Source organism: Panthera leo, chromosome C1 (assembly GCF_018350215.1).
Source record: "Panthera leo isolate Ple1 chromosome C1, P.leo_Ple1_pat1.1, whole genome shotgun sequence".
NCBI lineage: Eukaryota > Metazoa > Chordata > Mammalia > Carnivora > Felidae > Panthera > Panthera leo.
In genome coordinates this window covers 186,475,236-186,494,156 of record NC_056686.1, presented here as the reverse complement: position 1 = coordinate 186,494,156, position 18,921 = coordinate 186,475,236, and the positions used below count along the sequence as shown (strand labels likewise).

The window sequence follows — 18,921 nt, the reverse complement described above, 5'->3', positions numbered from 1 at the left end:
AAAATGAAATAAATATTTTTAAAAGAATGCTGTTTTTCTCCGGCCTAAGGATAAAGGAAACTACCATTTTTTATTTCCGTGTACATTTAAAAATAATCTTTATTCAAAACGCCTTTATCATAAAACTTTGCTCTTGTGTCTGTGTTTTCATTGGGTTAAAAACAATTATTTTAAGTATGTAAGAAGTGTAGATTTTTGTATCTAAAAATACTCATTAAAAATGGAGTCATTAATTATATTCACATAACATTTTTTACTCTGGTCACATATGTTCCTCCCACCCCCCCCCACAGTTATTTCAATATCTGGTGTTATTTGAGCCTTCCTTCATTTATCAAGAAAGTAGTATTTTCAAAGAAGTTAATCCTCCTAGCTTTGGCCTGCCCCCTTTAAATTCATTACATATATCCATGTTCCAGTGGAAACTTTTGTACATTAACCTGTGTCCTGTTTTTTTATTATGTCCTTAGGCTACATTTGTTTTGAAATAACTCTTGATATACCTTGGTATTATCACAACTTTGGGGCATTTATAAATCCAGTGCCATCAGTGGTGCTGTTATATAGGGGATATGACCTGTGTACTTTGCATATAATCTTTCATTTCTGTTTTTTGCTATTTTTTTATAGTCTTGGGTTTTTTTTTAAATTAGGAATTGAGAATAGGTACATTATTCTTATTAAATAAGTCTATTGCTGTATTATCCCTGGTAAAATGTTATTCTAAAATTTTGCCTATGGTATATCATAATAGTTTTTAATGCATTTTGAATCAGAAGTGATATACAGAAGAAAGCACTAGACACAATCTTTTTTTCATCTTTTTTCCTTCTTTCCTTTGATTTTTCTTTCTTTTCCTTCTGCTTATTTATTTTCTTGTGAATTGGCCCTTATAGGGACTTCTGTTTAGTCCCTTTTGTAACAGTTTATAAGCACCAACTTCAGAGGTAGATTTTGTGTCCGGATATAAGTAAAACATGTGGCAATCACATTCGTAGGGGATATCCTCTTTTCAGATAAGACTAGGCAAGTATTATTTTATGTAAGTGGGCTCTACCAAAAACATGGAACAGAGGTATTAGGTGAAAAAGAGTGGGAAATATAAAAGTTTTTGATTTTGGTTCTATGTTGGTGAACTTTTCAGTAATATAGTTCCCTACTCCCCTGTCTTGATAATGTAAAAAGAGCACTACACTGGGGGCAGATAAAGCTGCATTCAGAACCTGGCTATGATGTCTCTTGGGTAACCCTTGAACAAAGTAGTTCATCTTCAGCATTTTTTTGTAAAATAGGCACAGTTATCTACATCATAGGATTATTGAGAGGATAAAATAATATTAAAGATATAATGTTCTTGACAGATATTTAGTGCTCCATAAATATTAGTTCTTTTTTCCTCTTTTAATTCTATTTCTTTTTTAATGTATTTAAGGCTTATAGTCCTAGAGAATAGTAGTATTAGAGTGAACTGTAATTGTAACTAAGCAGTGTTAAAACACACTTACGATTTTCTTCAGTTAAAACCTCTTCAGAAAATTGTTGAGCCATCCATGTTTATGAATATTGCACCACCTCCAGAAAGAACAGACCCTGTGACGTAAGTGTTTGAACACTTATGTACATAATAAGATTATGTGGCATTTAAAGCATTTAATCCATTTGATGGATCATTTTGGTGTCTTAAGACCTAGCCAGAATGGGCTAGACTCCAAGGTAAAGAGAGTAGTGAATTGTTTTGCTTAATAAGATGGGAGAAAATTTGGGTTTATGGGTATATTCCTGGAGAAATAAGATAAAGAAGAGAGGGTGCTTCATGGCTGATGGGGGGAGGAGGGAAGGTAGGGTTAGCTTGATAAGGAAAGATAGTCAGTGAGATACCCTCTTCTAGAAGGAGGTGAGGGACTTGTAAGATCAAAGTGTCTAATAGTTCTCAGTTTTATGCTCTACAGTATAGTAGTGTTACCCCCACTTTGACATATTGCAGTTGTTACCTACAAATCTTCAGCAAAAAGTCCATGCTCAAAAAATGTTATTAGCAAACCAAAATTAAATGGTTTAATTTAAACCATTAAACCATTAAAAAATGTCAACCAATCTTAAAATTGAAACAGTAAAAATAGATAAAAGAAAAATGAGCACCTGAGATAGAAATTTAATCCATAGTGCTATCGAAGAAAAAGAAATGGAGAAAATAGGAATGAGGGAATTAGGTATAGGATGAGAACTTATGTTCTGAAGTGCTTATTGTCCTGTAGTCTCACCAGCACTGGGTATTATCATTAAAAATAAATTTTGTCCACTTGATATTGGTCATTTGTTGAAATGGTAAAATTTGAATGTTTTATGTTTATTGATCATTGTTTCCTTTTCCACTCATTGATTCGATAAACATTCATTAAATGTCTGCTATATCTCCAAGGCATTGCAAATACTAAAATAAATGAGGCCTGGTCCCTGCCCTCTAGTAGCTCATGGTTTAGTGCAAAGTTAACTTGTAAAAAGGAATAATTATAATACAAATGAGATAAGAATCCTCCTAGAGGTAAACATAAGGAACTATGGGTGTGGGATAGTGGTGGAAGGAACAAAATTGGGTCATAGCAAAATTATTGATTTATGATAAGCAGAGATTCTGCATTTAATGTTGCAGATTAGGGTGTTAGAAAAGGCTCCATTTGGTTGTTTGGTTGCAGAAACATGAACCAAATGAAGCCCACTTGAGTGAATTAGAAATGCCAGACCTGCCTTGGTTTAATTAGAGGAAGGTATTCAAGGGCATAGAAAGATGGTGATATTGGCATGGATTTGTCTTTAAGACCTACTCACTCACCCAGGGAGGGTCCAGAAGATATACCTTTCACATGACAGTGAGAAGTAAATTTGTGAGGGGACCTCCACCCTTGAAGAACTCTGTGATTGCTTTTCTTTGTGGGCCAGACCTCACAGTGGGAGCTGCAGTCACTGAACTGGGAAAACCTGAATGCAATGGGAATAACTGGATTCCAGGATGGCAGGGGCCAAGTGATGGCACTCAACCACCAATGACAAGACACGTTACCGTAACAGACAGTAGAGTCAAAGCAGCGACCAGAATAGTTTGACTCACATGGACCTTTGGCATTGGCTAATTAATCATGGGGTTCCTAGAAATAACATATATAGGAAGCCTACTAAATTCTTTCTTAATCTGTATAACCAGAAAAGTTCTAGGTCAAGTGAACAAAACTCTCACCTGAGTCATAAAAAGAGTCATAGCTCCTCAATCGTTTCCCAGATTTGAGCCAGTTTGCAGACCCAGAAACCTTCAAATGAAGGGGATGCTTTCTCCCCTTAAGGAGAGATGCTAGTATGCTGATAAAAATTTGTAATGTTAATCTTTCTCCCAGCTTTCCCAAAAGGGAAGGAGAGTCTTTTACCAGGGTTAATTGTACATTAGGGAAAAGGAAATAATCAGACCTTTCAGAGACTACTACTAGACTTTTCAGAGACTACTGGACACTACTGGCTCTGAAATGACACTAATTCCTGAAGACTCAAAACATCACTGTTGTCCACCAGAGTAGGGACTTAGGGAAGTCAGGTGATAAATGGAGTTTTAAACCCATCCTGTGGTTATTTCCCTAATTCCAGATTGCCTAATTGGCACCAACACACTTAGCTATAGGTGAATCGCTACATTGATTGCCTGACCTATGGACCTAGGGATTTTAGGATGGGAAAAGCTAAATGGAAGCCACTAGAGAGCTACCTCTACCTAGGAAAACAGTAAGCCAAAAGCAATACCACATTCATGGAGGGATTCAGAGATTAGTGCCATTATCAAGGACTCAAAGATATAAAAGTGGTGATTCCCATCTCATCCCCATTTAGCTCACTTATTTTGGCCTGTGCATAGAATAGATCTTGGAGAGTGACAGTAGATTGTTCTAAGCTTAACCAGGTAGTGATTCCGATTGCAGCTGCTGTACCAGGTGTGGTTTCATTTCTTGGACAGGTTAACACATCCCTTAGTACCTAGTATGCAACTAGTGATCTGGCAAATGCTATTTTCCCAGTATAAAGACCATAAAAAGCAGTTTGCTCTCTTTCAGCTGGCAAGGTCAGCAATATACTTTCACTGTCTTACCTCAGGTATATCAACTTCTCCAGCCCTATGTCATTAAATATGTTCACAGGAATCTTGATTGCCTTTCCCCTATATAAAACATTATACAGGTTCATTACAATGATGCCCTTTAAGCTGATTGGATCTAGTGAACAGAAAGTAGCAACTAATCTAACTTACTTAGGTAAGACATTTGCATGTCAGAGGTTGTAGGAAGAATTCTGACAAAAATTCAGGGGTCTTCTACCTCATTGAAATTTTGAGGAGCCAGTGGTATGGGACTTGTCGAGATAATCTTGCTAAGGTGAAAGATAAGTTGTTGCAACTGGCCCTTCCTATAACTAAAACAGAGGCACAACACTGGTGGCTTTTTTGGATTTTGGAGACAACTTATTCCTCATTTGGGTGTGCTACTCTGGCCCATCTAACAAGTGACTGGAAAAAAAAAAATATATATATATATATATAATCTTTTTTCCCCTCCTCATATCTTACCATCATGTAACATACGCTATATTGACTTTATATTATAATTGACTTTATATTCTATTTAAGTATTGTTAAACTTGCATCACACTATTTAAGTTTCAGGGTATTAAGAAGAGTAAACATCACTCAAAGACTTTTATTCTTTTCTGGGGAAGAGGCTAGTGAGTTTTTGGTTGTATGCAGGATAGTTATGTCATGTTATTGTTCTCATTTGGAGATCAAATATGTTTTAAAGAGATACTTCTGGGTGTCAGGTTGACAAGTGGTGGGTGGACTTGTGATGATTAATTTTATGTGTCAACTTGACCAGATCTAGAGGTTGGGAGAGAGGTCTGGGATTAAACACTTTCTTTCTTTCTTTCTTTCTTTCTTTCTTTCTTTCTTTCTTTCTTTCTCTTCTTTCTTTTCTTTCATGTTTGTTTATTTTTTGAGAGAAAGACAAAGCACAAACAGGGGAGGGGCAGAGAGAGGGAGACAGAGTCCAAACGAGGCTCCAAGCTCTGAGCTGTCAGCACATAGCCCGATGCGGGCCTCGAACCCATGGACCATGAGATCATGACCTGAGCCAAAGTCAGACGCTCAACCAGCTGAGCCACCCAGGCACCTCTGGGCTTAAACACTTTCTACTCCTCATTAGAACTTCAGGTCCTTATCTCCTTTCCCATCCCTGCCGCCCATCTTTGTAGTAAGAGTGCTCAAGAGAGCACTTCTGTCAGGATCTCTGATCTTTTTCTTTTTTCCTAGCTCTACCCTCTGATGGTTCAAGGTAGACAGGTGAGATTGCAATGTAGAATTGATAGCTACCACTGATTTTAGAAGTGTCATTTGTGTAATTTCAATATTTAACATTATAACCAATTTTGCAGAAATGTAATTACACCACAGCCAATAGAATATCCAGCATTCCTATCCCCAGACCTGAATGTTACTGTTGGGATGCCAACTGCAATGCCCCAATCCAACCAGCCATCTGTAGTGCGACTTGAAAAACTTCAGCAACAACCTCGGGAAAGGTAAAAAAAAAAAAAAAAAAAAGTCTTCATCTCATTTATGTGTTATTTGTACATTAATTTTTTCTTTTGAGACATGAGCTTTAGATATTTGTTTAGAAAAGTCAATGAAATGACAGGAAAAGAGGTGATAACTTATTTATAAGGGAGAAAGTATAATACTTGCTCTACTCTTGACTCAACATGTATTCTATAGGTCTCTTGTGCTTTTTTCTGTATTTCCCATCCTTTTTTCTCTATGCTTCAGTGTAAATAATTTCTCCCATTGTATCTTACAGTTCACTGGTTCTTTTTTCTTTGTTTCTAATCTGTTGTTAAACTAATTGAATTCTTTTGTGTGTGTATGGGTTTTTTTTTTTAAGTTTATTTATTTTGAGAGAGAGGAGAGAGAGAGAGAGAGTGAGCTGAGGAGGAGTAGAGAGAAGGAAAGAGAGAGAAAACCAAGAAGCTCCACACTGTCAAGTGCAGAGCCTGTTGTGGGGTTCAAACTCACAAACCATAAAATCATGACCTGAACTGAAATCTGGAGTCAGACACTTAACCGACTGATCCACCCAGATACCCCAAACCAATTGAATTCTTAATTTCAGTTATTTTATTGAAGTTATTTTCCTTTATTTTATAGTTTCCACTTCTCTACCAAAATCCCCTGACTTCTCTTTGAATTCTTTGAACATATTAGTCATTGCTATTTTTTAAGTTTATTTCTTTATTGGGGTACCTGGGTGGCTCAGTTGGTTAAGCGTCCAACTTCAGCTCAGATCATGATCTCAACATTCGTCAGTTCGACCCCATGTCAGGCTCTGTGCTGTGCTCCAGCTCAGAGCCTGGAGCCCACTTCAGATTCCGCATCTCCTTCTCTCTCTGCCCCTCCTCCGCTCGCACTCTGTGCCTCTCTCAAAAATAAAAACATTAAAAAAAATTTTTAGGTTTATTTATTTTGAGAGAGAGAGCAAGAGAGAATGCATACACATGAGCGGAGAAGGGACAGAGAGGGAGGGAGAGAGAGACTACAAAGCAGGCTCCACACCATCAGCATAGAGCCTGACATGGGGCTTGATCTCACAAACTATGAGGTCATGACCTTAGCCGAGATCAAGAGTTGGCTGCTTCACTGATTGAGCCACCCAGGCACCCCAACCATTGCTATTTTAAAGTTCATCTGTGGTAACTTTATTATCTGGATCTCCTGTAGGTCTGTTTCTATTGGGTTTTTTCCCCTCATAATTTTCAGTCAAGCCTTACATTCTCATATACCTAGCTATTTTTATTGAGTGCCAAACATTGTATCTGTAGAACTAATTTGTGGCTCTTGATTGTATATTCTTACAGGGAGGATAGACACTTGCATCTGTCAGCCAACTAGACTAGGAAACTAGCAATCCCAGATCACCTTAATTCACTTGAGATTGAGATTGAAATGATTTAGGTTTGTTTCCTATGAGGATTAGTCTTTTAATGGTTTAATCTTATTCCTAGTAGTAGGACTGGGACTAGTGTGAGGCAAGTAAGTCACAAGACAAGGAGGCTCTTATTCTCGTGGTTTAACCTTTTGGGGTCCCAACTGAAAGCCTAGATGTTTACCTTGGCTTTTCATCTTTGGCAGGGTCTGAACTCTGCTTTTTGTTCCCTAATTCTGGCATATCTATCTCCAGGCTCTTCTCATTTTCTTAGCTCTTAGCCACCACAAATGCCTGGAAGGAAAAATGGTACCAAATGATGGGGCTTATTGTCTCTGAAATTCCTATAATCTTGGATCTGTAAATCCTTGGTGCTTTTATAACTGACTGATGCTTTCAGACACAATTTTTTAAAATTTTTATTAAAAAAATTTTTTTAATGTTTATTTATTTTTGAGAGAGAAACAGAGACAGACTGCAAGTGGGGAAGTGGCAGATAGAGAGGAAACAAAGAATCTGAAGTAGGCTCCAGGCTCTGAGCTGTCAGCACAGAGCCCGACACAGGGCTTTAATTCATAGCGAGATCCTGACCTGAGCTGATGTTGGACTCTTAAGCAACTGAGCCATCGAGGTGCCCCACTTTCAAATATAATTTTTAAAAAAATATTGTCCAGCCTTTTTAGTTGTGTAGTAAGATGGTTTATCTGAAGTAACCTAGTCCACCATTGCCAGAAGCAGAACTCCTTGGTCACTTAAAAAATGATTATTTATGTTGAATACATTTTTTACTCAGACTCATAACTTAATTCATTAACATTGAGCTGAATGACCAAAGAACCCTTTTATCTTCTATTCTGATGTTTTATTCGTTTAGTAACATTATTGAATACCTAGTGTGTGTCAGGCACTATTATGGGGTACTAGATATACAATGGTGATTTTTAAAAACATATTTGTTAGTGTCCTCTTTCCTTCTTTGTAAGCATAATGAAGGTTTATCAATACCCCCATCCCACCCCCACCAAAGTCTGCTGTTAGTTTCATTGATTTTTTTTTCTGTTGTCTTTTTAGTTTCTATTTTTCCCCACTCTGGTCTTTGTTATTTCCTTTGTTTTACTAATTTTGGCTTAGTTCTTTTTCCTGGTTCCTTGAAGTATAAAATTATTTGAGATCTTTCTTTTTCTTATTGTAAATGCTTACTGCTTTTAACTTACCTCTTAGAAGTGTTTTTGCTACATCCCATAAGTTTTTATATGTTGTATTTCCATTTTCACTTGTCTCAAGATATTTAAAAATATTTTTCTTTTGGTTTCCTCTTTGATCCACTGGTTATTCAGTAGCATGTTGCTTAATCTCTGCTGAAAATTTGTGAAATTAGCAGTTTCTTCTCGGAATTGATTATGGTCAGAAAGGATGCTTGATATGATTTTAGTCATCTTAAATTTATGAGTACTTGTTTTATGGCCTAACATATCTATCCTGAAGAATGTTTCACATGTACTTAAGATGACCATTGAATGGAATGTTCTATAGAAGTATTAACTCTGTGATTTAATGTGTAGTTTAGCTTCAGTGTTTCTTTATAAATTTTCTGTTTGGTTGATCTATCTATTGAGGTAAGTGGGGTTTTAAAGTCCCTTACTATTATTATATTGCTGTCTAGATAACAGAGGCAGTAACCTCTTTGACATCAGCCATAGGAACTTCTTACTAGATATGTCTCCTGAGGCAAGGGAAACAAAAGCAAAAATGAACTGTTGGGACTTCATCAAAATAAAAACCTTCTGCACAGTGAAGGAAACAATCAACAAAACTAAAAGCAACCCATGGAATAAGAGAAGATATTTGTGAATGACATATCTGATAAAGGGTTAGTATCTAAAATATATAAAGAACTTAGACATCTCAACACCCAAAAACCAATGAAAGAACGGGCAGAAGATATGAATAGACATTTTCCCAAAGAAGACATCCAGATGGCCAACAGACATGTAAAAAGATGCTCAGGGAAATACAAATCAAACTGCAATGAGATACCCCTCACACCTGTCAGAATGGCTAAAATGAACAACACAAGAAACAACCGATGGATAAAAGAGAGCCATCTTACACTGTTGGTGGGAATGCAAACTAGTGCAGCTACTTAGGACAAAACAGTATGGAGGTTCCTCAAAAAGTTAAAAATCCAGCAATGGCACTACTAGGTATTTACCCAAAGAATACAAAAAATACTAATTCAAAGGGATACATGCACCCCAATGTTTATAGCAGCATTATCAACAGTAGCCAAATTATGGAAAGAGCCCAAATGTCCATTAACTGATGAGTGGATAAAGACAGACACACACACACACACACACACACACACACACACACACACACACACGAATATTACTCAGGCATAAGGAATGAAATGTTGCTATTTGCAATGACATGGATGGAGCTAGAGTATTATGCTAAGTGAAATAAGTCAGAGAAAGACAAATACCATATGATTTCACTCATAGGCAGAATTTAAGAAACAAAGGAAATGATCATAGGGGAAAAAAGAGAGAAACCAAGAAACAGCCTCTTAGCTATAGAGAACAAGCTAATGGTTACCAGAGGGGAGGTCGGAGGGAGGGACGGGTTAAATGAGTGATGGTGATTAAAGAGTGTACTTAGTGTGATGCACACCAGGTGTTGTATGTGAATTTTGAATCACTAAATTGTACGCCTGAAACTAATATTACATTGTATATTAACTAACTGGAATTTGAATAAAAACTTAAATCATCACTATCAAAAATGTGTTTTGTGTGCCGTTATGAGATTCAATCCTCTCCTCAACCCTCCTCAGGTAGCTACTGCTCTCATTTTTATTATAATCATTCCTTTCTTTCATATTCTTAATATACTGCTGGTTTGCCTCTCAGAACATTTTATAAGTGTATCATACTGAATGTATTCTTCTGTGAATCATGCCATATATGTTCTTCTGTCACTTATTTTTTAAATGTATACCTGATTTCTTTCTTTAGGCTGGAAAAAATGAAAAAAGAATATAGGAATCTGAGTACATGGATAGAAAAAGCTAGCTATTTAGAAAGAGTTCTTACCCCAAAATTGGCCAATAAAGAATGTAAGGTAATTAACGTAATACATTCTCCATATCTAACTTCTAATACTATTTATTTAAAAAAGATTATGATAATTAAAAGTGATAATAAGATATTGCTTAGTTTTTGATATATAAAATGCTATTCATGATTCATGTACTTTCCTATTTTCCTAATGTGTCATTCAATAAATGTTAACTAATAATTTGTAAGATTTGGTTTTTTAACAGCTTTGTTAAGATATAATTCACCTGCTTAAAGTATAGAATTCAGTGACCTTTAGTATATTCACAGAATTGTATGTCCATTGCTATAATCAATTTTCAAACATTATTACCCCCCGAAGAAACCCCCTAACCAAACCTCTCACACCCCTCTAGCCCTAGACAATAACGAATATCCTTCCTGTTTTCGTAGATTTGCTGATCCTAAACATTTCATTTGAGTGGAACCAATGAATATATAGTTCTTTGTGACTTGCTTCTTTAATTTAGCATAGTGTTTTCAGGATTCATCCCATTGTAGCATGTAGCAATACTTTGTTTCTTTTTACTGCCAAATAATATTCCACTATATGGATATGTACCACATTTTGTTTATCCTCATCAGTTGATGGACATTTGGGTTGTTTTGACTTTTTAGCTGTCATCAGTTATGCTCCTGTGACCATTCATATGCAGATTTTTATGTGGGCATATGTTTGTGATTTTCTTGGGTATATACCTAGGAGTGGAATTGTTAGATCATACAGTAATTCCCTCTTTAACTTTTTCAGGAACTGTCAAACTGTTTTCCATATCAGCTGCACAATTTTACATCCAACCAACAATGTACGAAGGTTCCATATATTCTCCAACACTTGTTATTTTACTTTTCTGTTGTTGTTGTTTTAATTATAGCCATCCTAGTGGTTTGAAGTGGTAACTCTTCGGTAGTGGTTTTGATTTGCCTTTCTCTGATAACCATTGATGTGAACATCTTTTCATGTGTTTACTGGCCATTTGTATATCTTCTTTGATAAATGTTTGTTCAAATCCTTTGTTGATTTTAAAAAATTGGGTTATTTTTATTTTTTAATTTTTTAATGTTTATTTTTGAGAGAGAGAGAGAGAGAGCAAGCAAGCGTGAGTGGAGGGAGGGGCAGAGAGAGAGACATACACACACACACAGAATGTGAAGCAAGCTCCAGGCTCTGAGCTGTCAGCACAGAGCCTGACACGGGGCTTGAACTCACCAACTGCGAGATCATGACCTGAAGTCAGACGCTTAACTGAGTCACCCACGCATCCCTAGGTTATTTTTATTTTTATTGTTCAGTTGTAAGAGTTCTTTATATATTTTGAATACTAGACCTTTGTCACATATATAAGTGAGGTTTAATATTTAGAAATATAATCTAACCAGGGCACCTGGGTGACTCAGTCAGGTAAGCGTCTGACTTTGGCTCAGGTCATGATCTCACTGTTGATGGGTTCGAGCCCCGAGTCGGGCTCTGTACTGACAGCTCAGAGCCTGGAGCCTGCTTCACATTCTGTGTCTCCTTCTCTCCTGTCCCTCCCTTGCTCACTCTCTGTCTCTGTGTCTCAAAATAAATAAACATCAAAAAAATTTTTAGAAACCTATATATTTTGACCTGTGGCAATAGAGATTCAAAGAGGTTTCAGTAAATTCATAAAACGTTGACTAAGATCCCAGCCTTGAAGTGGTAGTCATAACATACAGATATATTAATGATTTTCAGTGCCTCATTATAATTGGGCATAGTGATACTGCTTTAGGGTAAATTGATTAGCACTTCCTCATACAGAATTAGTATTTTATGGAAAATTTGGGGGGCTCTTCATTAAAGGAACTATGAACTTTGTGTTCTTATTAAAACATCAATATTTTATAACAGTCAGGGATCACGCTACCTTATAATTCCTCTTTGCAACTTATAGGCCATAATGTTTTCCAATAAAAAAGTAATCTGTTTTCTGGGTGTATTCTCTTATGTCACTTGAAGTTACAATATTATGTCATTTATCTCATAATCTTTTTCTCTCCTACATTTGTCACTCAAATACCCTATCAATTCTTGGATATCCTCTCCTTGGAACATTAACTCCTAGCTAGAGTATACTCTTGAAGATAGTGTTGTTTGGATTGCTTTTCTCATAAACCCATATTCTTCTGTAAATTTTAAAGAAGGTAATAAAAGAAGTTATAAAGGCAGATTAGCTCTGTCAACATTTCTCCAATATCTTTTTTTTTCTTGTTTCTAGGGAAGTGATACCAATGAGGTACTTGAAAGCCAATTTGAAAAGAAGTCTGAAGATACTGTAGTATCAGGTTCAGAAACTTAATTCACATTATTTATTTATTATTAAGATAATTAAAAAGAAGGTGGTTGTATCACAAAAAGAAAATTAATAATTTGCTTTAGGTGGATTTCATTTTTTTCTTGGAAATAAATATGCATCTCATTATAGTTTTACTATTAGGTATTTATTTTGTAACACCTTAAAGAAAAGGCTTAGACCCAATTAAGAGTTATTTTTTTTAAATGCTCCTGTATTCCTTGTAAGGACAAGAAAATAGTTAAATCTTAACTATGATCTATGAAAAAGGTATATTCTTAAACGTTAGCTGTAGAGGTGTGTGTGTGTGTGTAAGAGGAAGGAAGACAGCGGAGGGCAGGAAATTAAATTAGCATTAAATTTTAGAACTTACCACAAATTATCAATAAGATAATGGAAGAGATTGTTATGGTAGTCTTTAAAAAAATCTCTCTGTTAAAAGATACATTTAGAAAGTAAGTTAAAATATATGCATAATAGTATATCTATAAAATCTTGGATTCTGCCGGTGTAGAATAATGATTTATTGTTGCAAGACTTGTGCCACAAATTACTTCTCTACTTCCCTGCTTCTACCTCCTGGCCACCTTAGCTTTTGATATGTTCTTTTCCTAACCTCTGAGGATCAACCAGACTAGCAGAGCTACTGAATCTTTAGCCTACTCTTCACCTGAAATGCTCGTTTCACGAGTAAGAGAATCAGTTTCCCTCTTCCCTATCAGTGTTGAAGATTGGAGGTTTACCTCTCTTACTCACTGGTGGTTGCCAACTTTTTTTTCCCCAGAGAGTTTATTTTTATTTTTACTTATTATTATTTTTTTCTCATCCAAAGAGTTTTTTTTTTTTTTTTTTTCCTTAGCTGAAGAGTTTATTTCAAGTCTGGTGACTTGTTTTCTTCTGGTATTCCTATATCTTCTTATAGCTTCAGCTAACATTTATTCATCACTGTGTTGCAGGCCTTTAGCCTTTACCTGGATTATATAACTCAATCCTCACATCAGTCAGTTGAGGGTGCTATTATTATTTATCCAGATTTTACACATGAGAAAGCTGAGGATCAAACAGATTAAGTAACCAGTCAAAAGTTACACAGCCATTAACTGATTGGGGTTGAATTTGAACCTCGTCTGTTTGACCCAAGAGCTCAAACATTTGGGGTGCCTGGGTGGCTCAGTCGGTTAAGTGTTGACTCTTGATTTTGTCTCAGGTCATGATCTCATGGTTTGTCATTCCAGCCCTGCATTGGGCTCTGCACTGACAGTGTGGAGCTTCTTTGAAATCCTCTTTCTCTCTGCCCCTCCCCTATTCTCTCTCTCTGTCTGTCTCTCTCTCTCAAAATAAGTAAATAAGGGGCGCCTGGGTGGCGCAGTCGGTTAAGCGTCCGACTTCAGCCAGGTCACGATCTCGCGGTCCGTGAGTTCGAGCCCCGCGTCAGGCTCGGGGCTGATGGCTCGGAGCCTGGAGCCTGTTTCCGATTCTGTGTCTCCCTCTCTCTCTGCCCCTCCCCCGTTCATGCTCTGTCTCTCTCTGTCCCAAAAATAAAAAAAAATTAAAAAAAAAAAAAAAATAAGTAAATAAAAACTTTAAAAAGTATATCAAGAGCTCAAGCATTTAACCATATTGCTGCTCACATCTTACATATACTTGTGTCATACCTATAAGATAAGCCATCATTATCCTGTTTTACATATGGGAAAACCAAAGCTCAGAAAAATGGGTAAGCTGACCCCACAGCTAATAGTGACCATAATAAATTTTGTTTTATACTAGACTTAATACATACCTATCTCAATTTTTTATTCCTTCTTTCTTCCTTTTAGGTTTTCTTTTCTACTTGATAAATATAGACTCTATATTTCTAGAAAAATTTTTATAAATGCTTCAGTCAGCCTCTTTTGAATGGTCCTAATTTCTCTGGATACATAAAACTTTATTCCAGTATCTTTTTTTCAGTCCCAGCTCTATCACTGACCATACGGGATTTATTTTATTTCCTCTTGACTTGTAGCAAAATATACTGTTTACCTGTTTTTATGTCTTACATTGATGAATCTGAAATCTTACCACTTTATGCATGTTTTCATTTTAAGTCCTCACTTTTTCATTTACCATTCCCCCATCTGCCCAGAGAGTCATCAGCCTGTTTTTACTAAATAGTATTTATGTGTGAATAGCTGCTTTGATTTAAATTGCTCTTTGTTCTTGGTGAGAAAGATCCTAATAGTATCTTATTAGTGTACATATATAAAAATGTTTATTTTATAATATAATAATAAAATATTACAATTCACTTATTTACAGATGTCCCCTGTATAAAGAAAGGAGCTGAAACTGCTCCAAGTGAGGTAAGGGAACTTGGAAGAGAACTTCTAATAGTCACTGTTTTTAAAGGGATGAAACATTTATAAATAAAAAAAATATTTGTGGATGGGGGGAAAAAAGCACCCAAGAAGTTATTCAGGTTTTTATGGTTATTTCTGTTATGGTAGTATCTGTATAATTACATTATTTAGTTGAGTTAATTTACACTCTTCAAAGGGAAATTACAGCATAAAATGGTAATATTTAAAAATACATATGAAGATGGGGACAAAAAATGTTGACGAAGAGAAAGGAGGCAGCAATTAATAAAAGCATAAAGTTAGTTCTGCACATTGATCTTAGAAATTGATGCCACAGACCTAACCACATTCATTACTTTCTCTATGGGTTTATAATCTATGTTTAAAATATAAAGAAAAAAATAGAGTTCACGTAATATTATTTGCATTTTAGCTAATTTTACATAGGAATTCATTCCATAAAGCAATGGATCCGTGTGTAAACCAACAAAGAATAAAAGATTTTTCTATACTACTTGACAAATAGGATTTAATATTTTTCATTGTGGGGTAAATGTCTTCTAAATATCAATTGAAGAGTCAACATGTACTGGTTTCCCCAGTCCAAGGAGACAGAGGGGAAAAAAGACAACATAGAGAATTTATCTTTCTTTTTTTTTTTTAAATATGAAATTTATTGTCAAATTGGTTTGCATGCAACACCCAGTGCTCATCCCAACAGGTGCCCTCCTCAATACCCATCACCCACCCTCCCCTCCCTCCCACCCCCCATCAACCCTCGGTTCTCAGTTTTTAAGAGTCTCTTATGTTTTGGCTCCCTCCCTCCCTTTTTTTTTTCCTTCCCCTCCCCCATGGTCTTCTGTTAAGTTTCTCAGGATCGACATAAGAGTGAAAACATATAGTATCTGTATTTCTCTGTATGGCTTATTTCACTTAGCATCACACTCTCCATTTCCATCCATGTTGCTACAAAGGGCCATATTTCGTTCTTTCTCATTGCCATGTAGTATTCCATTGTGTATATAAACCACAATTTCTTTATCCATTCATCAGTTGATGGACATTTAGGCTCTTTCCATCATTTGGCTATTGTTGAGAGTGCTGCTGTAAACATTGGGGTACAAGTGCCCCTATGCATCAGTACTACTGTATCCCTTGGGTAAATTCCTAACAGTGCTATTGCTGGGTCATAGGGTAGGTCTATTTTTAATTTTTTGAGGAACCTCCACACTGTTTTCAGAGTGGCTGCACCAGTTTGCATTCCCACCAATGGTGCAAGAGGGTTCCCATTTCTCCACATCCTCACCAGCATCTATAGTCTCCTGATTTGTTCATTTTGGCCACTCTGACTGGCGTGAGGTGATATCTGAGTGTGGTCTTGATTTGTATTTCCCTGATGAGGAGGGATGTTGAGCATCTTTTCATGTGCCTGTTGGCCATCTGGATGTCTTCTTCAGAGAAGTGTCTATTCATGTTTTCTGCCCATTTCTTCACTGGATTGTTTTTCGGGTGTGGAGTTTGATGAGCTCTTTATAGATTTTGGATACTAGCCCTTTGTCCGATAAGTCATTTGCAAATATCTTTTCCCATTCCGTTGGTTGCCTTTTAGTTTTGTTGATTGTTTCCTTTGCTGTGCAGAAGCTTTTTATCTTCATGAGGTCCCAGTAGTTCATTTTTGCTTTTAATTCCCTTGTCTTTGGGGATGTGTCAAGTAAGAAATAGCTGCAGCTGAGGTCAGAGAGGTCTTTTCCTGCTTTCTCCTCTAGGGTTTTGATGGTTTCCTGTCTCACATTCAGGTCCTTTATCCATTTTGAGTTTATTTTTGTGAATGGTGTAAGAAAGTGGTCTAGTTTCATCCTTCTGCATGTTGCTGTCCAGTTCTCCCAGCACCATTTGTTAAAGAGACTGTCTTTTTTCCATTGGATATTTTTTCCTGCTTTGTCAAAGATGAGTTAGCCATACATTTGTGGGTCTAGTTCTGGGGTTTCTATTCTATTCCATTGGTCTATGTGTCTGTTTTTGTGCCAATACCATGCTGTCTTGATGATTACAGCTTTGTAGTGGAGGCTAAAGTCTGGGATTGTGATGCCTCCTGCTTTGGTCTTCTTCTTCAAAATTACTTTGGCTATTCAGGGTCTTTTGTGGTTCCATACAAATTTTAGGATTGCTTGTTCTAGCTTTGAGATGAATGTTGGTGCAATTTTGTTTGGGATTGCACTGAATGTGTAGATAGCTTTGGGTAGTAGTGACATTTTAACAATATTTATTCTTCCAACCCATGAGCACGGAATGTTTTTTCATTTCTTTATATCTTCTTCAATTTCCTTCATAAGCTTTCTATAGTTTTCAGCATACAGATCTTTTATATCTTTGGTTAGGTTTATCCCTAGGTATTTTATGCTTCTTGGTGCAATTGTGAATGGGATCAGTTTATTTGTCTTTCTGTTGCTTCATTATTAGTGTATAAGAATTCAACTGATTTCTGTACATTGATTTTGTATCCTGCAACTTTGCTGAATTCATGTATCAGTTCTAGCAGACTTTTGGTGGAGTCTGTTGGGTTTTCCATGTATAATATCATGTCATCTGCAAAAAGTGAAAGCTTAACTTCATCTTTGCCAATTTTGATGCCTTTGATTTCCTTTTGTTGTCTGATGGCTGATGCTAGAACGTCCAACACTGTGTTAAACAACAGCAGTGAAAGTGGACATCCCTGTCATGTTCCTGATCTCAGGGTGAAAGCTCTGAGTTTTTCCTCATTGAGGATGATATTAGCTATGGGCTTTTCATAAATGGCTTTTATGATGTTTAAGTATGTTCCTTCCATCCCGACTTTCTTGAGGGTTTTTATTAAGAAAGGATGCTGAATTTCGTCAAATACTTTTTCTGCATCAATTGACAGGATCATATGGTTCTTTTCTTTTATTAATGTGATGTATCACATTGATTGATTTATGAATGTTGAACCAGTCCTGCAGCCCATGAATGAATCCCACTTGATCATGGTGAATAATTCTTTTTATATGCTGTTGAATTCGATTTGCTAGTATCTTGTTGAGAATTTTTGCATCCATAGTTATCAGGTATATTGGCCTGTAGTTCTCTCTTTTTGCTGGGTCTCTGTCTGGTTTAGGAATCAAAGTAATGCTGGCTGCATAGAATGAGTCTGGAAGTTTTCCTTCCCTTTCTGTTTCTTTGGAACAGCTTGAGAAGGATAAGTATTATCTCTGTTTTAATACAGAATTCCCCTGGGAAGCCATCTGGTCCTGGATTCTTATTTGTTGGGAGATTTTTCATAACTGATTCCATTTCATCACTGGCTATGGGTCTGTTCAAATTTTCTATTTCTTCCTGTTTGAGTTTTGGAAGTGCGTGTGTGCCTAGGAATTGGTCCATTTTTTCCAGGTTGTCCAGTTTGTTGGCATGTAATTTTTCATAGTATTCCCTGATAATTGCTTGTACTTCTGAGGGATTGGTTGTAATAATTCCATTTTCATTCATGATTTTATCCATTTGGGTCATCTCCCTTTTCTTTTTGAGAAGCCTGGCTAGAGATTTATCAATTTTGTTTATTTTTTCAAAAAATCAACTCTTGGTTTCATTGATCTGCTCTACAGTTTTTTTAGATTCTATATTGTTTATTTCTGCTCTGGTCTTTATTATTTGTCTTCTTCTGCTGGGTTTGGGCTCCCTTTGCTGTTCTGCTTCTATTTCCTTTAGGTGTGCTGTTAGATTTTGTATTTGGGATTTTTCTTGTTTCTTGAGATAGGCCTAGATTGCAATGTATTTTCCTCTCAGGACTGCTTTCGCTGCATCCCAAAGTGTTTGGATTGTTGTATTTCCATTTTCGTTTGTTTCCATGTATTTTTTAATTTATTCTCTAATTGGCTGATTGACCCATTCATTCCTTAGTAAGGTCTTCTTTAACCTCCATGCTTTTGGAGGTTTTCCAGACTTTTTCCTGTTGATTTCAAGCTTCATAGCATTGTGGTCTGAAAGTGTGCATGGTATGATCTCAATTCTTGTATACTTATGAAGGGCTGTTTTGTGACCCAGTATGTGATCTATTTTGGAGAATGTTCCATGTGCATTCGAGAAGAAAGTATATTCTGTTGCTTTGGGATGCAGAGTTCTAAAT

At 36.3% G+C, this 18,921-nt stretch overlaps 1 protein-coding gene across 7 annotated transcripts in view; it reads left to right on the top strand.

The window, feature by feature from the left end:
• The window catches only part of C2CD6 (C2 calcium dependent domain containing 6), a 160,229-nt gene that overhangs the window by 63,434 nt on the left and 77,874 nt on the right, over positions 1-18,921 (top strand). For all 7 annotated transcript variants that reach the window (XM_042949720.1, XM_042949719.1, XM_042949722.1 and 4 more), the window contains 5 exons: positions 1,518-1,597; positions 5,461-5,607; positions 10,025-10,130; positions 12,367-12,433; positions 14,743-14,786. In XM_042949720.1, the coding sequence (XP_042805654.1) occupies positions 1,518-1,597; positions 5,461-5,607; positions 10,025-10,130; positions 12,367-12,433; positions 14,743-14,786 (444 nt within the window). The remainder of the gene's footprint in view (positions 1-1,517; positions 1,598-5,460; positions 5,608-10,024; positions 10,131-12,366; positions 12,434-14,742; positions 14,787-18,921) is intronic.